Source organism: Pleurodeles waltl, chromosome 10 (genome assembly GCF_031143425.1).
Source record: "Pleurodeles waltl isolate 20211129_DDA chromosome 10, aPleWal1.hap1.20221129, whole genome shotgun sequence".
NCBI classification, from domain to species: Eukaryota; Metazoa; Chordata; class Amphibia; order Caudata; family Salamandridae; genus Pleurodeles; species Pleurodeles waltl.
This window is the reverse complement of record NC_090449.1, coordinates 651,915,362-651,938,947: the sequence shown is the minus strand read 5'-3', so window position 1 is coordinate 651,938,947 and position 23,586 is coordinate 651,915,362. Positions and strand designations below refer to the sequence as shown.

The following is a 23,586-nucleotide window of genomic DNA, read 5'->3' as shown; positions in this document are numbered from 1 at the left end:
CCACCCTTTCTACAACTTTTAGGGAATCCACTTGCTTCCACCCAAGCCGCCTACCCTGGTCCTTTATCTCCACTACTACCGGCCTACCTCGTCCTACATTACGTAGGGCCCCAGGGAGTTTAAAGGATACTATAAGGGGATTATGATCACTGAAACTCTCCCCCAGCACCTCCCCCCCCAGTCACCAGGTCTTTCAAAGGTGGGGATATAAAAATATAGTCAATAGTGGATTCAGATCCTCTTCCCACATAAGTTGGGAGTTGATGAGTGCCAACGGCTTCTATATCACACACATTCAGAAGGCCCATCTTCCTGAGTTCCTTGATTAGAACCCTGCCTCTGGAGTCCCGCAGACCATCCACTGAGTAATCCTCGCAGTCAAAAATAAAGAGATTAACCACAGTACTGAGCCTCCCCAGCTTAGCATTAAAGACTCCAGAGACAATAGCACAGAATTCAAACCCCATCTCCTCCATTCTGTGTTTCAAAACCTGAAGAACGGAAAACAGGGCCCCAATTTTGGCACCCCATATCCCACACAGCGTTATAAAAGTTAACCAGTAAAATATTAAAATTATTAGAGAAAATTACCCATACCAGCAATATGCCTTGGTGATTGCAGTTAATTTGAAAAGCACCTACTATCTTAGAGAAGCGGATTAGGGTAACCAAGCCACCTTTTGAGCGGCCACCAAGAGACTTCACAGCTGGAATTGCAAATCTGTTATATCCATCCCACACAGACAACCCCTTCCACATCTAATCCATGCCTGATCAGATAACTTAGCATCATAGCCCGGAATATTCCATGAGATAAGTTTACACGGTGGGGGCACCTCTTCCCGTATAGCCAGGGTCTTGGCGCGTTGTCAGTCCACCCCTTCCAAGGATAAATTACTGTTAGTGACAGTTCTTCTGCTGGTTGCCTGGTGACTATTCTGAACCAGGGGGGGGGGAATTTACCAGGAACCGGAAACACCCCGGCACTCAATCGCATGTGGTCATAAAAATAACCCAGAGGGACCATACCAATTGTACCAGGTCTAAGCACAGCAGGGCGGTAGGTAGAAAGGAGCCTTTGACTCAGGGCTGGGTATCTAACATTTATAATAATACAATCTTCATCCCCCACCTTATTTTTGGGCCCAACCCATCCAATTCTTCTGGCAAACAGAATATCATTGAAATCCTTACATGAGAAATCACAGTTCTTACTCAACCAATATCCAGCCTTGTTAGTGAGTTGGGCCGTGGACTCAGTTACACCAGGGGCAAGAGCAGGTACATTCGTCAATACCACCACATAGGGGGCACAAGCTGGGGGGAGATCCAAACGGGTCAATGCAGGCCTGGCCGTCGGGAGATTCAGATTATTATTCCCAACCAGCTGTTGGTCAGCCCCCCCGCTACCACAAATTCAGGATCAGGCTGCCTACTACAGCTAGGCCTATTGACAGTCCTGTCCACCCTTAATATAGAAGTCGGTGCAGCCAACGCAATCTCAGCATGAGCTCCCTGGCCCCCAGAATTTCCAGAATTAACCAATAGCTGAGATGATTTACCCAGAGGCCCCAATGGCCCTGCAGCGTCCTCCAGCAGGAGCAACTCCTCACAGGGATAGGATCGCCTGGTTGGGGCCACACATCCACCTGCACAGTGCCTCCCCCGACTTCCTTGCACAGATATCAGAGAGACTGCCTTTTCTATGGACGATAGTTTTGCCACAACAGGGGATAAAATCTCCTGGATTATTTCACGAAATTTTGACAATAAAATAGTAACATCACAACCCAGCTGCTGGCAAGGTGCAGGGTCACTACTCGTGCCCTTAGGGAGTTCCAAGGGGGATGTTTTTGACTTTGGAATCGATTTCTTTAAGACCTTTTTTTTCAGCGGGGGGCTACATTTATCCAGGGGGCAGGCCGGGGGAGAAGATAATAAAAGTCTTTTGCTTCTTCTGGAAGGGCCTTGGCCTTGGCCACCAGAACCCTCTGTAGTCTCTTTTAGCTCAATTTGAGCAGGTTCAACAGCAACCATGACAGTACCTTGATCTCCCCCCGGACAAGTCACCTCCACATCCACAGCCTCACGAGGACCACTATCTATTGGGGCCAGACGCCAGTCCTCCAGTTCCATGGATAACCTCCTTTCTGCCAGATCAATCTCCTTCGTTACGACGCCAACGGCTCTTGCGAGGAAGGAGTCCAATGTGGTGGTGCCACTCCCCTGTCTGCTGCCGCCACCACCCCCTCCCATGTGACCAGTTAGCGGACCTCTTTTCCTGCCCATTTTAACAAAATGTTTCAATAATGAATCAAACAAAACAGACTAAAAAATTAAAAGATATTAAAAACCCACTAAACTCACTAAAAAGCTCCAAAATGATCCCCAGTATATAGTAAATGTATAAATAGTCACCCTTCACTGGAGATGAAAGAGGGGTGGCCCGGCCCAGCCCAGCCTCTAATGGGCGATGACAGGCGCAAGACGGGCCCGCCCTTGACCCGGACTTCGCCCGGGCGCTGCCCGCGCGCGTCCTGCGGATGTGCTAAACTGTATTTAAAGGGCTTAGCGCCCCGTGAGATTGTGCCGCCGCCGCGGGTGACGCGCTTCCCGCGGATGCGGGAGCGCTAAGCAGTATTTAAAGGGCTCCTGCCCCGTGAGATTTTGCCGCCGCCGCTGGTGACGCGCTTCCCGCGGATGCGGGAGCGCTAAACAGTATTTAAAGGGCTCCTGCCCCGTGAGATTGTGCCGCCGCCGCCGCTGGTGACGCGCTTCCCCTAAGCAACCAAATTTAGGGGGAACGAGCACAATCACTGGTGTCCGGTTAGCAGGATTCCAGAGAAAACAGTCAGAGCAGACTGATGGCAGGCAAAAAGTGGAGGTAACCATGTAAAAAAGAGGGTACTTTCCTACAGTGGCTATTCTTAAACTGCTCCAAGGAAGACTCAAAGTTTTGCACAGAAGAGCTTCTTGACATGAAATCAAATATCCATTAAAGCAATCTGAAATTCTCGGGAAAATCATATCTAGCACATCCTAGGTGCCTGCTTAAGATCACTGCTGTCACCATAAAACAAGCATCAGTGTCTGCAGAGCTTAGTCTCCATTTAAAAATGTGTTTGGAAGAGACAAGGCAATCCCTAACAAATTCACAAAAAAGAACTTTCACATCTTCTGGGAGACTAATCGTAGCTATATCTACCATTTTATATCATGCTCAAACATGAAGCCCAAGGAGCCACATGACAGTGGCAGTGTTTAAGGCAAGGCTACTTGAGGAAAATACTTAGTTCTTGATAGAGTCAATAAATTTGGACTCTCCGTACACTATGGTGATAGGGAAGGGGGCTGGATTCACTTTCTCTGACGGTGGTTGAACCATCAGGTTTTCCCGATGAGGACGAGTCGACAAGAACTTCTGGTCAGGCATGCAGGCCAGTCTATAAACTGCAGAGCCTCAGAATGCTTTTCCAACTCTGAGAGGAAAGCAATTAAATGCCACCAAATGACAAGTGCAACAGTGCTCGGTGAAAAGCAGAAGAACTTGTGGGAGGGGAGGAGGCGGTAAAAGAAAAAAAAAAGAACAGATACATTCATGGGGAGTGGCGGCACCAGGAAGAGTGTGGGTGTGTGTGAGAGGGGAAGCATCACACATGAGGAACAGCATGGAAACACGCCCATGTAGTGCAAAAAAGAAAAAGGAACAAAGTAGCTCCCCGATGAGGAACCGTGGAAGGATACACTTCATCCATTGAAAACTGATGCTAATAAACGTATGCTCCAAGGTGGGGACAAATACAAGAAAAAGGTAAGCCATTGAATAATAAATAAGCAAATTAGATGGACAAGAAAGCTAACCAAGCAATGGGCTCACCCGCAGCCTTCTATAATTACAGGTACAGCACACATTATGTTTTCTATAACACACAGCTAAAAGCTGTCTGCAGATGAGAACTAAAAAACAAATTGTGCTGAGATATGGATTCCATGAACAGATGAGAAGTATGAAAGACTGAGTGGAGAATTAAAATTCCACAGAAATGCTGCAAGGCGTGCATTAAATGGTTATTTTCGTCTCAGACCAAGTTTACTAGTTTCTAAACCTCTTGAACAGCTCAGACAGTAATAATTTATGATGTGCTCTGTAAAGAAACGATCAAAACATGACATGCTGTCAGCAAATTCCAAAGGAGTGATACTTAATGTTTAGCATGTTATTCAACTAATAAAAACAAAACTGAAAAACATGTGATACAGGAAAGAACACAGCCCTGCCAAATAAAGTATGAAACTCATAGCAGATGTGGGTTAGGCAGTACGGAGGAAGGCTTGCAAAACGAGAGGTTTGACAGTAGTCAAACTTTAAATGAGTTGAGAGGATCTACACTGCGAAAGTTAACCTTTACAGTATTTTTTGGTTGTTTACACACATTACTTTTTTCGAAGTGCAGCTACAGTTATTTTGACTCATGGAGTGAAATACAATGAAGAAACACCTTTGCCTGCTGATAAATTTGCGAAATATTGTCTAATGCCCATTTAATCTATGAAATGTTCTTACAAAGAGCATTTCTGTCACTCAGACAAAGGTGTACTGAGATTTGTGTTGCAAATAAGATGGATATTTAAAGTCCTATAAATGTGGGTGTATGACAAAAAAAGAGAGATGAGCTAAAATGGCAAAAGGCATTAATGCAAATATTTTTATCAGGAAAAGTGTAAGGAGATAGAAACACTAAACAATGATAACAAACGTAGGACCCCGAGAAGTACCCGCATGTGAAATTCAATACTGAAAAGCAAACTTTTCTGAGGCAAGCCATTGCTGCATTGCATATTAAGACCGAATGATTAAAATACACTGAGTTAGTACCTCTTCAGAATCAGCAACAGTCGTCTGGGAATTCACATCTTCCGCCAATTCTTCCTCAATTACATATTCTTGTCGGCCAGTGTATGTTTGTGCCAATTCATCATCCTGAAATACATTAGTGCAAGCAGGAAATTCTGTTAATTAGTTTCAATTAATAGCAAACTAATGCCATATCCTTATAAATAAAAATCGTTATGCAAGTAAATCTTGTCTTGAACTCGGACTTTGTTGCATAATGCAACATTTAAATTCAGGTAAAATTACAACTACTGCTTATAAATACTATTTCTCTACTGATACTTATCAACCAAGAATTGTATCAATATCAGTAAAGAAACAGCTACATCAATTAGCAGGCTGCCTTAAAACAACTGAATGACAGTTTTTTTTTTACTGTTTTAGGGGATCAAAACCATACAGGCAATCTTAACCATACATTTTAGTACAGTAAATTCAAGACATGAACTGAGACTCTTTCCAAAAAGACATAGTTCAACCAATGTGTAAATGTGTTCCTAGGATTATTCAACCTCTACCTGTATGACAAAGGTCAAGCGTGTGAAAACGCAAATGCTCGCTCCCCCACCTTTCATGTGCACTGAAAAACCTGGAAAGGTCTTTTGAATCAAAGCTCTATCAAGTGATGGCAACAGAACGGTTGTATTTGTCCACATTAGTGGTTTATTGGCTGGGAGTCAACGGACGGCCCTTACAAGAAACTACTACTATAAAATACACTTTCATAGAGTAAATATGTAAGGGAGCAATAGGATTAACCGGGAAAAAAGGGGTCCAATCTGCAGTAGATGACTCGAGAGTTCGAGACACCAAAATGAAAATGTGTTCCTCTTTCGACATTTGTGGGCCCAAACAGCATAAAAGACCTTTTGTCTCACCTCAAGGTTTACTCTCTGCACTACTTCACCTCTGCAATTCACGTAGTGAAGCAAAAAAGTTTGGCGCATGTATGATTAGGCAAAAAAAAAAAAGGCTATTGTTTCTAAACAAAATCAATAATAAGGTTAAGAACAAAACAGCAGTTGGTAATCATTACTAATGCACTGGTGAAAAAAGCCCTTTAAGGTATTTTTTCATCCAGATCCTTCACATTGCTGCAGTTAAGAGAGCTTGGAAACAGGTTCCATTTAGCCATAGACTATAACAGCCTCTAGCTGGGACAGGTAGAAACATGCAGGCACTCGCTGTTGCTTTGCTCATGAAATTTTAAATGGCAAATACTGACCACTACTAAGCAGTACAGCAGGTCTAGTATCAGTAAAATGGGGCTATGTGGGATAGCTAAAAAAAAAAGATCTGAAGTGGAGTGGCAGTGATCTATAGGCCATCTGGGCGAATGTCGACCAAGCTAAGATTAATTTCATATTGTTTTTCAATATACTGCTGTACGGACACTTGTGTCTGCCGGTGTCAGTGTGCTATTCATAAAATATGGTTAGGTGTCCTTATCTAATTGGACTAAATAAGGAGTAAAGATAATATGGTGGGCTCACAAACAGGACGTCAAATTAGGATGTCTAAGAATGGGATGGTCAATGGAAGGAAGGTACACGTCCATGAAAGAAAATGGTGTATACATAACAAGTGGAGCCAGACCCCTACAATAGTCCTATTTCGAAGAACGTGCTTTATACCTGTGCCTCTTCCTAGAGGACCGCTAACTGGGTGTAGTGGAGTCAACTGTATACATTTGCAAGAGGCACGCAAGACAGGAGTGAAAGGAGGGTAAAGCAATAACATTTAATGTGTAATATTAAATTAGGGCGGGGAAGTTCTTCAAGGCATTAGTTATATTGGAACAAGTAACTGTTATACTGCCAAAATAGCCACATTACACCAAGACCAAGAAATAAAACCTGGAAGTCATGAAATATTTATTAAAATGTTTACTATGGATAGATACTTCCATCTGTCAGGCGGGAAAGCAACATCAAAGGTGTTAACTTATTTTGAAATGCCACGCAATCTTCAAGGCAAACAAACAATTAAAAAAGCTAGACAATCAGCTGCAACAAGAAAGCATGTGACCAATTTCACTGAATCATAAGTAACAAGAACAAATGTAACAGAATAACGCCAATCTTACCACACAGTTAACATAAACTTTTGAGTCCGTACTCTGAGATCATTTTAGCTGTTTCGCCACAAAAAAATTAAATTATATATAAACACATATAACAGGGGTTTTGGTCTGAGGGCTTGATCAAATGGTCTATTAAATTGTAATTCATATTTTGCATTCGGCCACTAAAGCATACAGGATGGTGGCGGCAATGGGTAAGCTACATGTCTCCTCCAATAGTAACAATAATAAAGTGCATGGCACCAATGAATGGCTAGCTATTCAAAAATATCCCTAGTAAAACATCCACTTCAGTGAATGTTTTTTCATTTAATTTTTTTTCGCTGGTACATGGTGGACTCATTACGGACACTACCTATTTTCTTGTTTTTTCTTTTTATTTTATGACACGATTGCGATAACAGGGTAACGACTGCACAAGCTGAAGGTCAGGCCTACTTGGTTTTGACAAATTGTTTTCATCACCTACAGACTCTCACGCCATTGGGGCTCAGAACTGTGCAGAAAAGAACACGGTACCTAGCTTAACAAGAAACCAAAAAACCGCAAATTTGTGCTTCAGTAATGAAAAGGATTACATTTGCTTGAATACATTTTGGGTAGGGATATTTTGCAGCTTGCTGAACCGAAAAACTACAAATAAATAACGTTTACTGACCGTTCAAAACAGTAACTTTCAATGCATGGTATTAAACTGGACACATTATCCATGTGACATTTTGGAAACTAACCTCGGATCTCTTTATTCAGTGGTGGTCAGTTTTCAGTTACAGAGAAAGGACCAGGACAATCAATCACTCTGCAATATTAGCACCTTAAAGATGTCATTGGGAGTTAAAAAATCGTTTCACCTTTGAAGGACTTAATCAGATACCATCTAGAGCCCAAATAAAAGCTTTTGCATTAAGTATTTCTAACAATTGGCAGCATATCTAGCCACACAAAGCCGTTTTCTTCTACAAGGATACAATCCTCAAGGTCATGATTGTCGGCTGCCTTTTGACATGACAAAGGAACACTGCCTACCGCCAAACAAGCTGTCAACATAAAGTTTGTCACAGCCCAGATAAAGGAAATGGCAGCCATTGATAATAGGCCTAATTTTCACCAGTCCCGAGGGAAGCAAAGAGTTTTCAAATAAGCGTAAAAAAACGAGGCACAAGAAGCTGTGCTATCTGTCTGCACACAATAGAAAAGACTCACCGGAAACTCGTCCAGAGGTTCATTGATTTCAAGGACCAGCGCCTCATCAGTGTCGATTTCTTCCTCCTCTTGTTCCTCCGCGTATTCCATTAGCTCTTCTGTCAGCTCAGCGGCATCGGTGCCTTCGTAATGCCCTTCGGTGTACTCTTCAACATACTCTTCCGGTTCTTCTGATTCTTCATAAACAACTTCATCCTCTCCTTCATCTAATTCTGAATCAGGTGCTAAAGACTGGTCATTCGTACTTTTGGACAGTTCAAATGATGCAGTCATTCCACTTGTGGCGTTTAAACTGACTGTAACAACCTCGGAGCTGTGAAAAAAATATAAAATAGATCACAACACTTTGGGGATAATCTGTCAAAAATACATTTATTAAAAAAAAAATTTCAAGCAATACTTGCTTTCACTGTGCAATGCCTGTTCATGGCTATTCGCATGCAATCCAATATATGTCAGTATTTTTTCTGTGCTTAGTTCCCGGACAATTATGGGTTCTTCTATATTTTGACAAGAGACCAAAACACAAAAAAATGCACAGCCATCAGTGCAGTAGCGATGATGGAACATTTAAACCTACATTTGCACTAGGAAAAGCCACAGCCCAGTTTCGTAGACATTTTACTTTCCTCTGCCTTTTTCTCCTATCCAAGTTTCCCATACCGCTCTGTACTTTTCCCTCACTACTACATCTGCCTTCTCCTGCTCTAACTGTCCCACTCAGCAACCTCTCCACCACTAAACAGCTACCTATTCCTGCTTCACCTGCTTCCCCCGCTACCCCAGTCCCTTCTCACACCTCCGCCCCATACTAGCATAATACTTTTCATCTTTATCATCTCTATTTGTACACATGCCAGTAAATGAAGTTGCAATAAGAAGCAGTTTCATATTTCCCTTGTTTGTTTCAAACACAGTAACACATAGGCAGTAACTATAGGCATTGTAGGAGCTGGCTCTGTATATACTATATCAAAATGAGATATAGTGTGCACAGAGTCCAGGGGTTCCCCAAGAGGCCTGAAACAGGCAATAATAGATAATACTAATGCTCTATGTGTGCTAGTGCGGTCAAGCAGTTAGGCTTATCAGAGGGTAGCGTTAAGCATTTGTTGTACACACATAAGTGATAAGTGAAAACACACACTCCATGCCTAACCCAGGCCAATTGGTTTTTATACAGAAAAATATTCTTTTGTTTAGTTTTAGAACCACAAGATTAATTTAGCAGGTAAGTACATTAAATGAAAGGTACTTTGCATAGTAATAGTTGAGACTTTGAATAGATTCAATATTGTACACAGTTTTCATTAAAAAGGCAAAAAGCTATTTTAAAAGTGGACACTGCCATTTTCAACAGTTCCTGGGGGAGGTAAGTACAGTACAGTTTCAGAGGTAAGTACCACACTTATGGGTTCAATCTCCTGGGTATAGGTAGTCCACCGTTGGGGGTTTAAGGCAACCCCAAACACCCAGCACCAGCAACACAGGGCCGGTCAGGTGCAGAGGTCAAACAGGAGCCAAAATAGCGTGGGTGCCAATGGAGATAAGGGTTATTCCGGTTCCAGTCTGTCGGCAGGTAAGTACCAGTGATCGTGGAGGGCAGACCAGTGGGGTTTGGAGGAGTACTGAAGGGGCTCCAAGTAGGCACAAAAATCACACCCTCAGCGGCACGGGACGGCCGGGTGCAGTGTGCCAACTGGGCGTTGGGTTCTCAATAGAACTCTATGGAGGGACCCGGGGGTCACTTAGGTGCTGCAGGCAGGGCACAAGGGGGCCTCTAGGGCAAGCCACCGACTGGGCAAGGGTGAGGGCCACCTGCTGGTCGTTGCTGCACCGGTGGTCAGTTTCTCACTGGCCTTTAAAGATGGTTTCTTCATTCTTGGTTGGACAGGGCTGCTGTCCACAGGAGCTCTTCATCCTTCTTGGGTGCAGGGCAGTCCTCCAAGTCGGCAGAGGTCGCTGGGCCCGCAGGGGAGGGAAGCACATCCATATCCCTATCCCTAAATCCTCCCAAACAGGAGGATTTTCCAAGGACGGGTTCATTTCAGCTCTGGTCACCTTCAGGGTAGACCTGCCTGAGGGGGTGACTCCTCTTGTTTTTCTCATTATTTACCCGGACTTGCCGCCAAAAGCGGAGGCTGCATCCGGGGGGGCGGGCATCTCCACTAGCTGGAGTGCCCTGGGGCATTGTAACACCTTGCTTGAGCCTTTGAGGCTCACCGCCAGGTGTTATAGTTACTGCAGGGGAAGGTGTGAAGCACCTCCACCCAGGACAGGCTTTGTTTCTGACCACAGAGTGCACAAAGGCACTCACCCCATGCGGTCAGAAACCCATCTGGAAATGGAAGGCTGGCACAGACCGGTTAGTCACACACTAACAGTAGTGCTAACATACAGGGGGCATATCTCTAAGATGCCCTCTGTGTGCATTTCTCAATAAATCCCACACTGGCATCAGTGTGGGCTTATTGTCCTGAGATGTTAGATATCAAACTTCCAAGTATTCAGTGTAGCCATTATGGTGCTGTGGAGTTTGTAATAACAAACTCCCAGACCATATACTCAGAATGGCTACCCTGCACTTACAATGTCTAAGAATTGACTTAGATACTGTACAGGCATAGTGCTTATGCAGTTATTCCCTCACCTGTGGTATAGTGCACCCTGCCTTAGGACTGTAAGGTCTGCTAGAGGGGTATCTTATCTATGCCACAGGCAGTGGTTTGTGGGCAAGGCAGTCTGAGGTGAGTGCCATGTCGACGTTGTCTTTTCTCCACACCAGCACACACAAGCTGCAAAGCACTGTGCATGCACTGAGTGAGGGGTCTCCGAGGGTACATAATACATGCTGTAGCCCTTAGGGACCTTCCCTGGCCACAGGGCCCTTGGTACCAGGTACCTTTTACAAGGGACTTAACAGTGTGCCAGGGCTGTGCCAATTGTGGAAACAAAGGTACAGTTTTAGGGAATGAACACTGGTGCTGGGGCCTGGTCACTAGACAAAAGGTGGGGGGTGACCATGCCAACAGTGGCATTTTCCTACTGGCATTTATCGTGTTACCATGAAGGCTTTGAAAAAGAGGAAACCGGTGTGTGCCAGAATTAATAACCCCCCCCTCCCCACCCCCACCCCACAAGTGTCTATCTCAGCAGCAAATAAACAGTGAAAAAGTATGTGCCGGGTGGTAACAGAAGGAAATAGCAAGTGTTACTCATTATCTTCGTGATAAGCAGGACAGTTGTGGTGCTTGCTCCAAGCAATTAGTTACACAATGGAAAAGCACTTAACTGGGACTGTTAAATGACCTGTACCAGCCATTACATGATGGATTGGAGGGTTCGGTCTTCCCCATTTAACTAGCCTGAGGTCTAAAGAGTCAAACAATGGAATGATTATTATGCATAAGTTAAACCGAAGAAAAGGGGTTCGATGACATTGCAAAACTTCAGGGCGCCATTCCCTGGCCTTAAATGTACATGTTGTTCCACAGCAGAGATCCTTTGTGAAGAGATCTTCACCAGAGCGGTTTGTGTGACAGACTTCTGCTGAAATCCCACAAATGATATATAAAGGCTCCTGACATAATTACGTACTTGCCAATAGACTTTCTTCAATAATGATTATTTTCAAATGTACTGTTCTACCAGAACGATTGGAACCAAATAACCCCGTTTCGATACAAAATCCATTTGTTAAATGGACTGCACTTTTTCTCATTTCATAATGTATACATGCTTTTAGTCTGGTGAACTAAGGACTGTTACAGAGAAGAGAGGTCACTGGATCCCCCAACACTCCTTTGAGATTAATTTAAATGTTTCATTAAATTCCTAGTAAAGGTTAGAAAATGTTAATAAATAGCTCACCGCTATTAGAAACCTCTGAAAGCCCACAAATGTAAAGGTGTCACCCTTTACATTTATGCAGAATTTAAAAAATCCTCGTTACACCAATGTAGGGGTGTTAGGGTCAGATTACCAGTAGAATTCGGATTGTCGACAATTTCACGTGGATCAACTATTTGACAGAAGGCAATGCATGCAAATAGCTAAATATCCTCAAAACAGTCTAAAACCATTGGTTATTTAAAAGCTATTGCCACATTGTTTTTTCATGACACTTGAGGACTCAAATGCAATGTTTCAGAGTATATCAAAAACATTACAGGGAGCTGATGGGCGCAAATACAAACAGTACTAAAGACAATTGAAGTAAATATTGTTACCTGAAACTCTGCTGCTGTTCTTGCTCTTCTTCATCACTTTGCAAAAGATCATCGTTAAGATCTTCATCAGAATAATCAGACTGGTTCTAGGTTTAAAAATAAAGGATCAAGAAATTAAAATTTACAAAACTATTTCGAATGGACTTCATAAATTTCATTTCGTGTCAGGTGCTAAAAGGGAGGTGGAATGCCTTTATGCTGGTTACAGCAAGTATGTCAAAAAAGAGCTCTTCTGAACACTGAGCTAAAACTTAGAATTCTATTCCCGAGAGGGCTTAGGCTGACACAAGAGGTCCAGCCAGCTGTAATTTGCAAGCTACCACGGAAACCCTCCTGCCACAAACATTGAAGTGGTTTCCCCACAGATCTGATAACAAATTAGCCCAGTGGCAAGTATGTCAGAGGAATAGCAGCATCATGGAAGGAGATGAAGTGTGCACTCTGGATAGTTGCTCTTTATAGTGTACAGCTGACAATCCAGAAAAGAAAGGAAAAAAAAGACACCAGGGATTGTTTATTACATTACCTCTGTAAACTCCCACCCACCCAAGCACACCATTTCGCCCAAGCCATACCAAAAGGAGACAACAAGTCTCTCGTAGACTCTGCACTGCTAAAGGAAGAATCCATATACCAAGAGCATACTGAATCTACACAAAAGAGTTCTAATTACTCTTTATATGCTTGCTAACCTAATCAGGATACCTTATTAATGTCAATCAACTCAACGCTGGTGGCTGCCACGAATGCACTAACGTGGAAAGTCTCACAAATTGGAAGTATAAATGGAAACTATACAAGAAATGGCCCTTACAATGGCGGAAATGGCTAAGAAAATTGATGCTATAGATAAAAAGGCCATAACAAACGTATGGCAATGTCCAAAAAAGCGGGAGAAAACTGCAACTCAACAAAGAGCGCAGGAACAACCAAGTCCCCCAGGAGGTCTACGCATGCTCCAAGCTGGGACCATAAAGGATACAATGAGCAAAGGGATGCAGGAATGTCAACAAACTGGACCAAGTGATAAATCACCAACAGCATAGTACTAGGTTACGCACAAGTGACACACCCACTGAGAGCTTAAATATGATCCTAAATGCACAAGCCTGGATTCAACAACCCAGAGACAATGGCCATCCAATAAAAGACACAGGAAAAGGCAGTCACCCTTCTGCAGAGAAACATAGCCTACCTGCGACTAGAGAGACTCACTAAGCTTCCAAGTGTTTAACACACAAGGTAAACAAGATAGCATAGCCTCAACCAGCCAAGGGGCTCTTTAAAGCCCCGCCCCCCCTTACTGGGATAAATCTTCCCTTCATAAGCACAACTACAGGGCAAGCATCAACGATGACCATAAGGTAGGTCGCATATGGGATGCTGGCAGATAGCCTCCAGTCAGTAACAATAGCTACATGGCTGCTGGCACATGACATAGAAAGCTTCAACTCTGTGGAAAAGGGGACCTACAAAATAACATTTTACTACACAATATGAATCCTGAGGCAATTCAGACATTGTCAATCGATCCAATATTCTTTGTCTCTTTCAGCACACACCCTCGCTAGCCTCCATCAAAAGCGAATATATATTAAGTGTCCAATTTGCTCCCTCAGCCCATGGAAAACGGAGAGTCTACAATAATTACTGGTTGGGTATGTCAAAAAGGGGGTTGCTGGAGAAAAAGCATTTTGCAAACTGGGGAATATAAGTGCGCAACAATGACAATGAAAAATATCCCTATGTGTTTTTTAAAAACCCGGTTGGTGTCAACCAGCTACAGCACACAAAAAAGTATTTTAAGTGGAACTTCAAGCCGGCTTGTCAATCCCGGCGTGAGGACCTTAACCATTCTGTATCGACCAGCGTCGCACACAAGAGAACACAGGGTAATCAAGATGCAAGGAACAGCAAGAGACCAAGCAGACAACTGGAGCTGGATTGCCACAAACCTTGCTCGGGAAACCTAGAACATTCCTAACAGCTACCGACAGTCATAAAAAGGGCAATTCATCAGGCTACAACAACAAAAATAGTATTGTGGAACATAGCAGGGATCATGAAGATTCTAAAAGGCAAGGCTGCGCTCAAATGACTGAATGATTCAGACATTGTCTGCCTCCAAAAGACCTGGTCTACCTCACCCACTCTCTTACCAGGCTTTGCAGAGATCTATAAGCCCGTAAAAAAAGCCCACTTAATTGTAAGGCCATCGGGTGGCATATCAATATAATTAAAGACACTCTGCAGAGTTTACCATCACCAAAATAAAAGTTCAATCAGATACGCTGAAAGCTGGTATTACTGAAGGATACAGAGGCAAAGGAGGCAAAAATGTAAATTCTAATAACAAACGTATATTTCAATTTTAAACAAAGCAAGACGCTGGACGAAATAGAAAAGAGGATCGCCCTTTTAGAAATACTGTGTGCGAGCACATGCCATCTGAAAATATGCTAATGGCCGACTTTAATATGCAGTCTCTGAAAGAACACCTTCGGCATAAAGTCACCCTGCAGAGCAAACCGCAGGTTCAACACCTTTTTTCAAATTCATTACATTGAATCAGAAGAGATCACAGTAACGAAAAACCACCTAAGCAAAAGGAACCCTCCCCTCATTTAATAACTTGACCACAACCGACTATATCTTTCGGAGTGCCAACTTAAGCAATGCACAGTAGATTTCAAGACAGCCCAGCGGGCTGAGAACAATCATGGCATGCTGACAGCCCATATGTCTCTACTTGGAGGAGCCCAGGTTAGGCTACCTGTAATTGAGCAAACAAAAGGTGAGGAACAACATAAACTGCTAAAAAGGATAAAATGGACAACTTTAAATTAAACTAAGATAGAGGGCAAGAAGGACCAGTGCGATTTCTGGTCAACTATAAAGTAAATTCAGAACCTCATCTAAGGCTGGACCAACCTGGTCACCAACACTGTTCCGTTTGTGTCAATGGTTGCCTAAAAAAAATATGAACACAACAATTTCAACAATCACACCCGAGCCCTGTGAAGTGGGTCAAAATAAGCACCCACAAACCACAGGGAGCCATCCAGGCAAATAAAAGATTATTTGCCACCACTGCCCAAGCAAAAGCTAGCAATGACCCAAAAAAAAAAAAAAACAGCAATACCTAGTATGGGTCCAAAAGAGCAAACAGGAGGCCGAACAAGTTAAAAAAACAAAACAAAACCAACAAAAAAAGGGCTCTTATAGCAAGAATTAAACAGCAGCAATTTTGGCACTACATAAACACCAAGAGTGAAAGGCGTAATTCGGTACCTGCAGATATATGGGTAGCACACATTATGACCCTGTAAGGAAATACCTCCTTGGCATGGTTACCCCCTGACTTTTTGCCTTTGCTGATGCCAAGTTATGATTTGAAAGTGTGCTGAGGCCTGCTAATCAGGCCCCAGCACCAGTGTTCTTTCCCTAACATGTACTTCTGTTTCCACAATTGGCACACCCTGGCATCCAGGTAAGTCCCTTGTAACTGGTACCCCTGGTACCAACGACCCTGATGCCAGGGAAGGTCTCTAAGGGCTGCAGCATATCTTATGCCACCCTGGGGACCCCTCACTCAACACAGACACACTGCTTGCCAGCTTGTGTGTGCTAGTGGGGATAAAACGACTAAGTCGACATGGCACTCCCCTCAGGGTGCCATGCCAACCTCACACTGCCTACAGGTATAGATAAGTCACCCCTCTAGCAGGCCTTACAGCCCTAAGGCAGGGTGCACTATACCATAGGTGAGGGCATAAGTGCATGAGCACTATGCCCCTACAGTGTCTAAGCAAAACCTTAGACATTGTAAGTGCAGGGTAGCCATAAGAGTATATGGTCTGGAGTCTGTCATGCACGAACTCCCCAGCACCATAATGGCTACACTGAAAACTGTGAAGTTTGGTATCAAACTTCTCAGCACAATAAATGCATACTGATGCCAGTGTGCATTTTATCGGAACATACACCCCAGAGGGCACCTTAGAGGTGCCCCCTGAAACCTTAACCGACTACCCGTGTAGGCTGACTGGTTTTAGCAGACTGCCACACAGCAGACATGTTGCTGGCCACATGGGAAGAGTGCCTTTGTCACTCTGTGGCTAGTAACAAAGCCTGTACTGGGTGGAGGTGCTTCTCACCTCCGCCTGCAGGAACTGCAACACCTAGCGGTGAGCCTCAAAGGCTCACCCCCTTTGTTACAGCACCCCAGGACACTCCAGCTAGTGGAGTTGCCCGCCCCCTCCGGCCACGGCCCCACTTTTGGCAGCAAGGCCGGAGGAGATAATGAGAAAAACAAGGAGGAGTCACTGGCCAGTCAGGACAGCCCCTAAGGTGTCCTGAGCTGAGGTGACTCTGACTTTTAGAAATCCTCCATCTTGCAGATGGAGGATTCCCCCAATAGGGATAGGAATGTGCCCCAATCCCCTCAGGGAGGAGGCACAAAGAGGGTGTAGCCACCCTCAGGGCTAGTAGCCATTGGCTACTAACCCCCCAGACCTAAACACACCCCTAAATTGAGTATTTAGGGGCTCCCAGAACACAGCAAGATAGATTCCTGCAACCTAAGAAGAAGAGGACTGCTGAACTGAAAACCTGCAGAGAAGACGGAGACACCAACTGCTTTGGCCCCAGCTCTACCGGCCTGTCTCCCCACTTCTAAAGACAATGCTCCAGCGACGCGTTCCACAGGGACAAGCGACCTCTGAAGCCTCAGAGGACTGCCCTGCATCTAGCAGGACTAAGAACTCCAGAGGACAGCGGCTCTGTTCCACAAAGACTGCAACTTTGCAACAAAGAAGCAACTTTGAAACAACACACATTTCCCGCCGGAAGCGTGAGTCTTTGCACTCTGCACCCGACGCCCCCGGCTCGACTTGTGGAGAACAAACCACAGGGAGGACTCCCCAGTGACTACGAGACCGTGAGTAGCCAGAGTTGACCCCCCTGAGTGCCCACGGCGACGCCTGCAGAGGGAATCCCGAGGTTCCTCCTGACCGCGACTGCCTGCTTCAAAGACCCGACACCTGGTAAAGACTCTGCATCCGCAGCCCCCAGGACCTGAAGGATCCGACCTCCAGTGCAGGTGCGACCCCCAGGTGGCCCTCTCCCTTGCCCAGGTGGTGGCTACCCCGAGGAGCCCCCCCCCCCTTGCCTGCCTGCATCGCTTAAGAGACCCCTTGGTCTCCCATTGAATCCTATTGCGAACCAGACGCTTGTTTGCACACTGCACCCGGCCGCCGAGGGTGTACTTTTTGTGTGGACTTGTGTCCCCCCCAGGTGCCCTACAAAACCCCCCTGGTCTGCCCTCCGAAGACGCGGGTACTTACCTGCTGGCAGACTGGAACCGGGGCACCCCCTTCTCCATTGAAGCCTATGCGTTTTGGGCACCACTTTGACCTCTGCACCTGACCGGCCCTGAGCTGCTGGTGTGGTAACTTTGGGGTTGCCCTGTACCCCCAACGGTGGGCTACCTTGGACCCAAGTTTGAACCCCGTAGGTGGTTTACTTACCTGCAAAAACTAACAAACACTTACCTCCCCCAGGATCTGTTGAAAATTGCACTGTGTCTAGTTTTAAAATAGCTATATGTCATTTATGTGAAAACTATAAATGCTATTTTGCTAATTCAAAGTTTCTAAAGTTCCTGAGTGAAGTACCTTTCATGTAAAGCATTACTTGTAAATCTTGAACCTGTGGTTCTTAAAATAAACTAAGAAAATATATTTTTCTATACAAAAACTTATTGGCCTGGAATTGTCTTTGAGTATGTGTTCCTCATTTATTGCCTGTGTGTGTACAACAAATGCTTAACACTACCCTCTGATAAGCCTACTGCTCGACCACACTACCACAAAATAGAGCATTAGAATTATCTCTTTTTGCCACTATCTTACCTCTAAGGGGAACCCTTGGACTCTGTGCACACTATTTCTTACTTTGGAATAGTATATACAGAGCCAACTTCCTACAGTAATGTTCTCTGCCTTCTGCCTGGATCGCAGGGACCATTTGTGTGGCGGTTCTCCTTCTGCAGGGGATGGGGTGCTGGTGGCCTGTTCCTGTGGCAAGGCCTCCTGTCCACTAGCGTCGGCGGAGGTGTAGGGCTGTTCTTCGGTTTGGCTAGTGTCAGGGGCCCGTTGGTGTGCACTACATGCAGAGCCAACTTCCTACACGAAGCACCCCCTATTTTTTGTAATTTGATGGTCACTCTAAAATACTTTTCAGGAGGCTTCCCCCAAGCTAAGTGGCCAACACAAATGGGGAAATGACAGGAGTCACTGTTTTTTCTTTAGCTGGGGTCTTGCCAGTAGCCGCAGAAACCTTGAGAACTCTTATTCCTCTGAAAAAAAATTCTCTGATGGCAAGGTTGGGCCTTCTTATTCACATGGCTCCCAAATAATATTTCCACAGAGAAAGTGATTAAGGATGAGTGCTGTGCCTCTGGTATTAGGTCTGTTACACAAAGCCAATAAGATTTTCTCATGGTGAAGCAATGATCATACCCAGGAGCTGCAAGGTATACTGAATCCGTAGCTGAGCTTTTTACCTGGTTTGAGATCATTATTCTTTGAGTATCTGCTTCAATCTGCTAGTCTGTTCCCAAGAAGCCCCTCGACAAACTTCTGGAGTGAATCCCAGAGAGCACAATAATATCTGCCCAAAGTGGAGTAATACGGGTTGCCTTCAAAGACAATGGAGTGACATAAATCTTCGTCCGCACTCAGTCTAGCTTCTTACTCAACTCCATTCAGATAACAAGTCAAGTTTGCTGCAGAAGCTTTACACGCCCCGTCCAAGAACAGCTCTTTACAAACCATTAAATGACTGACAGAAGTCTTGCATTCACTACCGCTACGAAAGACCTCTTTCATGCCACTGAGACATTTGTACGAGATGGGCCGCTCCCACATCTCATGGATGTAACCATCTCCCAGCCTTTCATATCTGCCTACCGGAATGTGTTTTAAACAGGACGTGACTTGAAGTGTATTAACCATTAAACAGATGGTATTTCAGCCACAGTAAAAGTCAACTTTTCAAATTTTTCGATGTTAAGCATGAAATAGGTAGCCTCTATCTTAGCCATTAGTTGTTGTCGCGTTAAGTTAAACGTAGAAAAATGTCCCTTGCACTAACGTGTTGCCAGGGAACGTGACCTGCCTTCAGCGTTTGAAGTGTCCAATCCAACTGCATAATGGACCTTAGTTGGCTCTGTCAATGGTGTAAAGAAGACATATCTATTTGTATAATGTCTATAGCAGAAGAAACTATGTTACTTAAGGTGTATATCGGTCGGACAGGATATTAATCCCATTATCTAAAACAGCAAATGCCTTCTGTAAATTTTCCTGGTCTATTTGCCTTAACCGGGCAGCAGCTTCTTGTTGGGAAAGCTTCCAAATTTCATTATATACTTCATATAAGAAGCGCTTTCTGTGCTGTTTTCTGGGGCCTAACAGGAAGTCGTGCAAGTCAGGAGACTGAGGTGTTCTCTAACCGCATCTAGCGAGGAACTCTTCAACCATTGCTGGCATAGTTTCTCTACAGTGTATGCTGTTACTATACCCGCATGTTCGGATGATATATAGAGAGGGTCCGGCCCCCTAGTTCTAAACCCCACCCTGGAGTTTATAAAACGTTTATGACACCCATTGGTATCTATTGGCCACAATAACCACCCACCAGGATGTGACAGTAAAGCATTAAACGTGCCATTCTGGACCCATTCATCGAGCTGATCTTCAGTTGCATTGATATACTTTTGCCATTAATTAAATTTTGCAGGTGCAGGAATACTGGGCGTGTTTAATTCCTTAATCTTAGCCAAGCCTAAACAACTTGTTTGTTGTACAGTTTGGTTTAAAAATATAATTTAAAAAGGTATCAGGCATGCTCTAAATAAAACTTCCTTCCCCCGTATTTGCCAATGTTTAGTTCCCCACACACTTTTTAAGTCAATCAACTTCAGCCAATATTCATAGCCTTATATAGTCAACCGGGAAACAAAGGATTCCGAATAAATACATTTTGGCTGTGGCAATTTAAAATAATATGACTCAGCATTTTTAACATCGTGCCCAGAAAACTATGTAAAATTTTCAGAATATGTTTTAGAACTCCCATGCGACGAAGTCAGACAATGCTCCCATTGTGTGTAATTAAAAACAGTCTTTGGCGTACTTGCTCTGTGGATGTAATGGTGCCTATAATAATTATAGCAAAACATATCACCATAATTCTAGATTGGTAAACGTCTTTGTTTTCAAATACAGTATAATACTGCAATTCAGTCATCATAGAATCAACTATTTTAACATCCCAATCATCAGAAGCAACTCCGGGTATGATTATATCGTTCATCGAAAGTTTAAACACATATGGTATTTGAATGACCTCTGTGGGGCAGTATATATCAAATGTTACTTTATCCCAAACAATCCCATCAGGAATTGGTATGGCGGAAATGTTCACAAAAGACAAGTCTCTGCGGACCTTATGACAAGAAAAATGTGACCTCATCCACCAGTTCAACGGTCGATTTTTCAGGAAGAAAGTGACCATGTATTAATAAAAACAATGTTATAACACACCTAATCCAAAGCAGGAATGCCAGTACAGTCAAGGAAAGCCACATACAGTTCCATGGAAGAATAAAGTTAGTTATTTTAAGCCAGTTTATCAGCTTACATGTTTTTGACAGTTCAGGTGTCAAAGAGGCGAATGAGTCTGAAACGTTGTAGTTGAGGTCAGCAAAGTATCCAGAAGCAGTTCGTGCAAAAGCTGAAGCCGCGTTTGTAGGTGGAGTTGGTGTTTCCTGTGGTGGTTCAGAATAAATGACACCATCTGTCTGTGTTGAAGCTGTGTCAAATCGATCAATTATTTCTGTATTGTTTGATGTCAGTGGAACCAATGCAAGATCATTTTCCACCCTCCCCAAGCTCGGAGAGGTATCAGTGTTGCTGCTTACAACTTGTAGAGGAAGTTCCTCACCAGTAGCGAGAAGGATTCGGAAACTACTGGCTGTTCCTTTTGGTCAGCTGTGCAGGCATGGCCACATGGTGTAACTTGACATTGTCGACAGATACAAAGCGATTTTCTTTGGCATCAGCCACCGGTGGTAGAATGACAGTTCTGGTACAGTGTATTTCCAAAACTGGGACTGGTGCACAATAAGAAGGACCAAACTCCTTTTTCACAGCAATCCTTTTCACGTACTAGATCTCCAACTTTAGGAATCCAGCCAGTAGGCATTACAGGTACATCCTTAATTCCAGGAGAGGCAGCACTGGCCAAAGCGTTGTCGTCACGGAACTGTTGCAATTCCTGTAAGACAGTGACACGTTCATTTATGTCAAAGGGTGTTTCTGCCACCTCCACACCAGGACCATCAAGATCTGAAAAATACATTTGAGTTCGGAACAGGCACTCATATGAAGTACGACCTCCTCCAGGGACCTTCTAGGCAGATTGTTAAGTGCTCTCTGGACTCCATGCAGGTGATTAAGCCAACTACGACCCATACTTAAGATTCTGGCTGTTAGTGACTGCTTTAAATCATGGTTTAATCATTCCTCAACACTATTTCCTTTGGGATGAAATGGAGACGAGTACTGGAGTTGTACCCCCAACGAAGCCATGGCGTCCCTGAACGCCCTTGAGGCAAAAGCAGGGCCCTGGTCCGAGTGGAAAGCCGCAACTACATATGTACCGATAAAGACTCACAAATCTTTAATAACAGTCCAAGCGTCAGCAAAGCATTTTGGCCACACCCATAGAAATCTGGAGCAGAGTCAACAGCGACTAAGATGTATTTGTATGCACTGTCTGGTGTGAGGGGACCACAATGATCCATGAACACACATTGTAATGGTTTGTTGGAAATTAGGAGGGGTGTCTGCAGTGGGTGTTTGGCAGTGAAAACTTTAATTTGTTGGCAGATGTCACAACAAAGGACATACTGCTTGGCCTCTTTGTATAGACCTGGCCACCAATAACGGGCTTGGAACAATGATATTCTAGCCACCACACCAGCATGGGCAGATGCTGCCCCTTATGCGCTGCTTTAATCAACTCTGGTCTTGTATCTTTGTTGGGAATATCTCGAACCCCTACGCCTGGTATCTTAACCTCAGCGTTTAGGCAACCTTCCATTCAGTAGGAATATTTAGCAGGAAATGCTTTTGGATAGGGTGTACCTTCAGCCGTAGCTTTCACGGCAGCCCATACATCCTCGTACGGTTTCGCACCTAAGCGGGTTACTCCAGCAACATTGGCTGTAGCTACTGCTGACTTTGCGGCTTTATCAGCCAATGTGTTTCCAGCAACGTGTATTCCAACACGCTGGTGTCCAAGTGTGTGTACAACATGGACATTTGGTAGCATTTCCTTCAGATCCGCGACTTTTCCCCACAGAAGTCTGTGTTTAATGGTGTTGCCTTTAGAAATTCTAAACCCATTCTGGCGCCAGTAATGCAGGAATTCAATGAAGGACTGTACACAGTAGTACGAACCACAAACAATCCGTGTTAGCTGTGCAGGATCCATATGTTCCAGAGCCATCACCACAGTCTTTAGCTCTGCTAATTGTGTTGTGCAATCCCCTAGGGTTTGTGTCTATGTATGTTGGGGACAAAATGTATTATCCTCCATGTAGTCACTTACGACTGCACAAGCAGCGGAGTATTGATGCTTTGTGCCTAGTACAGGTTGCACTGAGCCATCGGTGTACATGACTCTTTGATACTGATCAACAGGCAATGTGTTTGCTGGAACTGGATATTCTAGTTCATATTACAAAAATTCTTGAGTTTGTAATTTTGGGTCAAAAATGTAGTCTACAACAGTGGCTGTCAAAGACGTTGCCCACTGTATCCAACGTGGATGTAATGCTTTAGCATTTGTAACGCTGGCTTTGGTGACAGCCTCAAGGGCTGGGATCGGAGAAACAACAATAATGTGTTTGCCTTGGGCAAGAGGTCTTTCTTTAATGACAGCCATCTTCACAGCAGTGAGAATTTTCTCAGTGGGAGAAAAGCGTTGTTCTGCTGCTCAGTACAAATGTGATTTGTATGCAATCGGGAAAGTCTCACCCTTATTGAAAGCTACATAGGTGAAAACAAGGGCACCAACAATTACTCGGATTACCAAATGTGTTTTGC

At 44.1% G+C, this 23,586-nt stretch overlaps 1 protein-coding gene across 2 annotated transcripts in view; it reads right to left on the bottom strand.

Annotated features, from left to right (window-relative positions):
* The window catches only part of RBM33 (RNA binding motif protein 33), a 739,069-nt gene that overhangs the window by 617,755 nt on the left and 97,728 nt on the right, over positions 1-23,586 (bottom strand). For both annotated transcript variants that reach the window (XM_069211143.1, XM_069211144.1), the window contains exons 4-6: positions 12,410-12,495; positions 8,181-8,493; positions 4,877-4,981 (exon numbers count right to left, since the gene is read on the bottom strand). In XM_069211143.1, the coding sequence (XP_069067244.1) occupies positions 4,877-4,981; positions 8,181-8,493; positions 12,410-12,495 (504 nt within the window). The remainder of the gene's footprint in view (positions 1-4,876; positions 4,982-8,180; positions 8,494-12,409; positions 12,496-23,586) is intronic.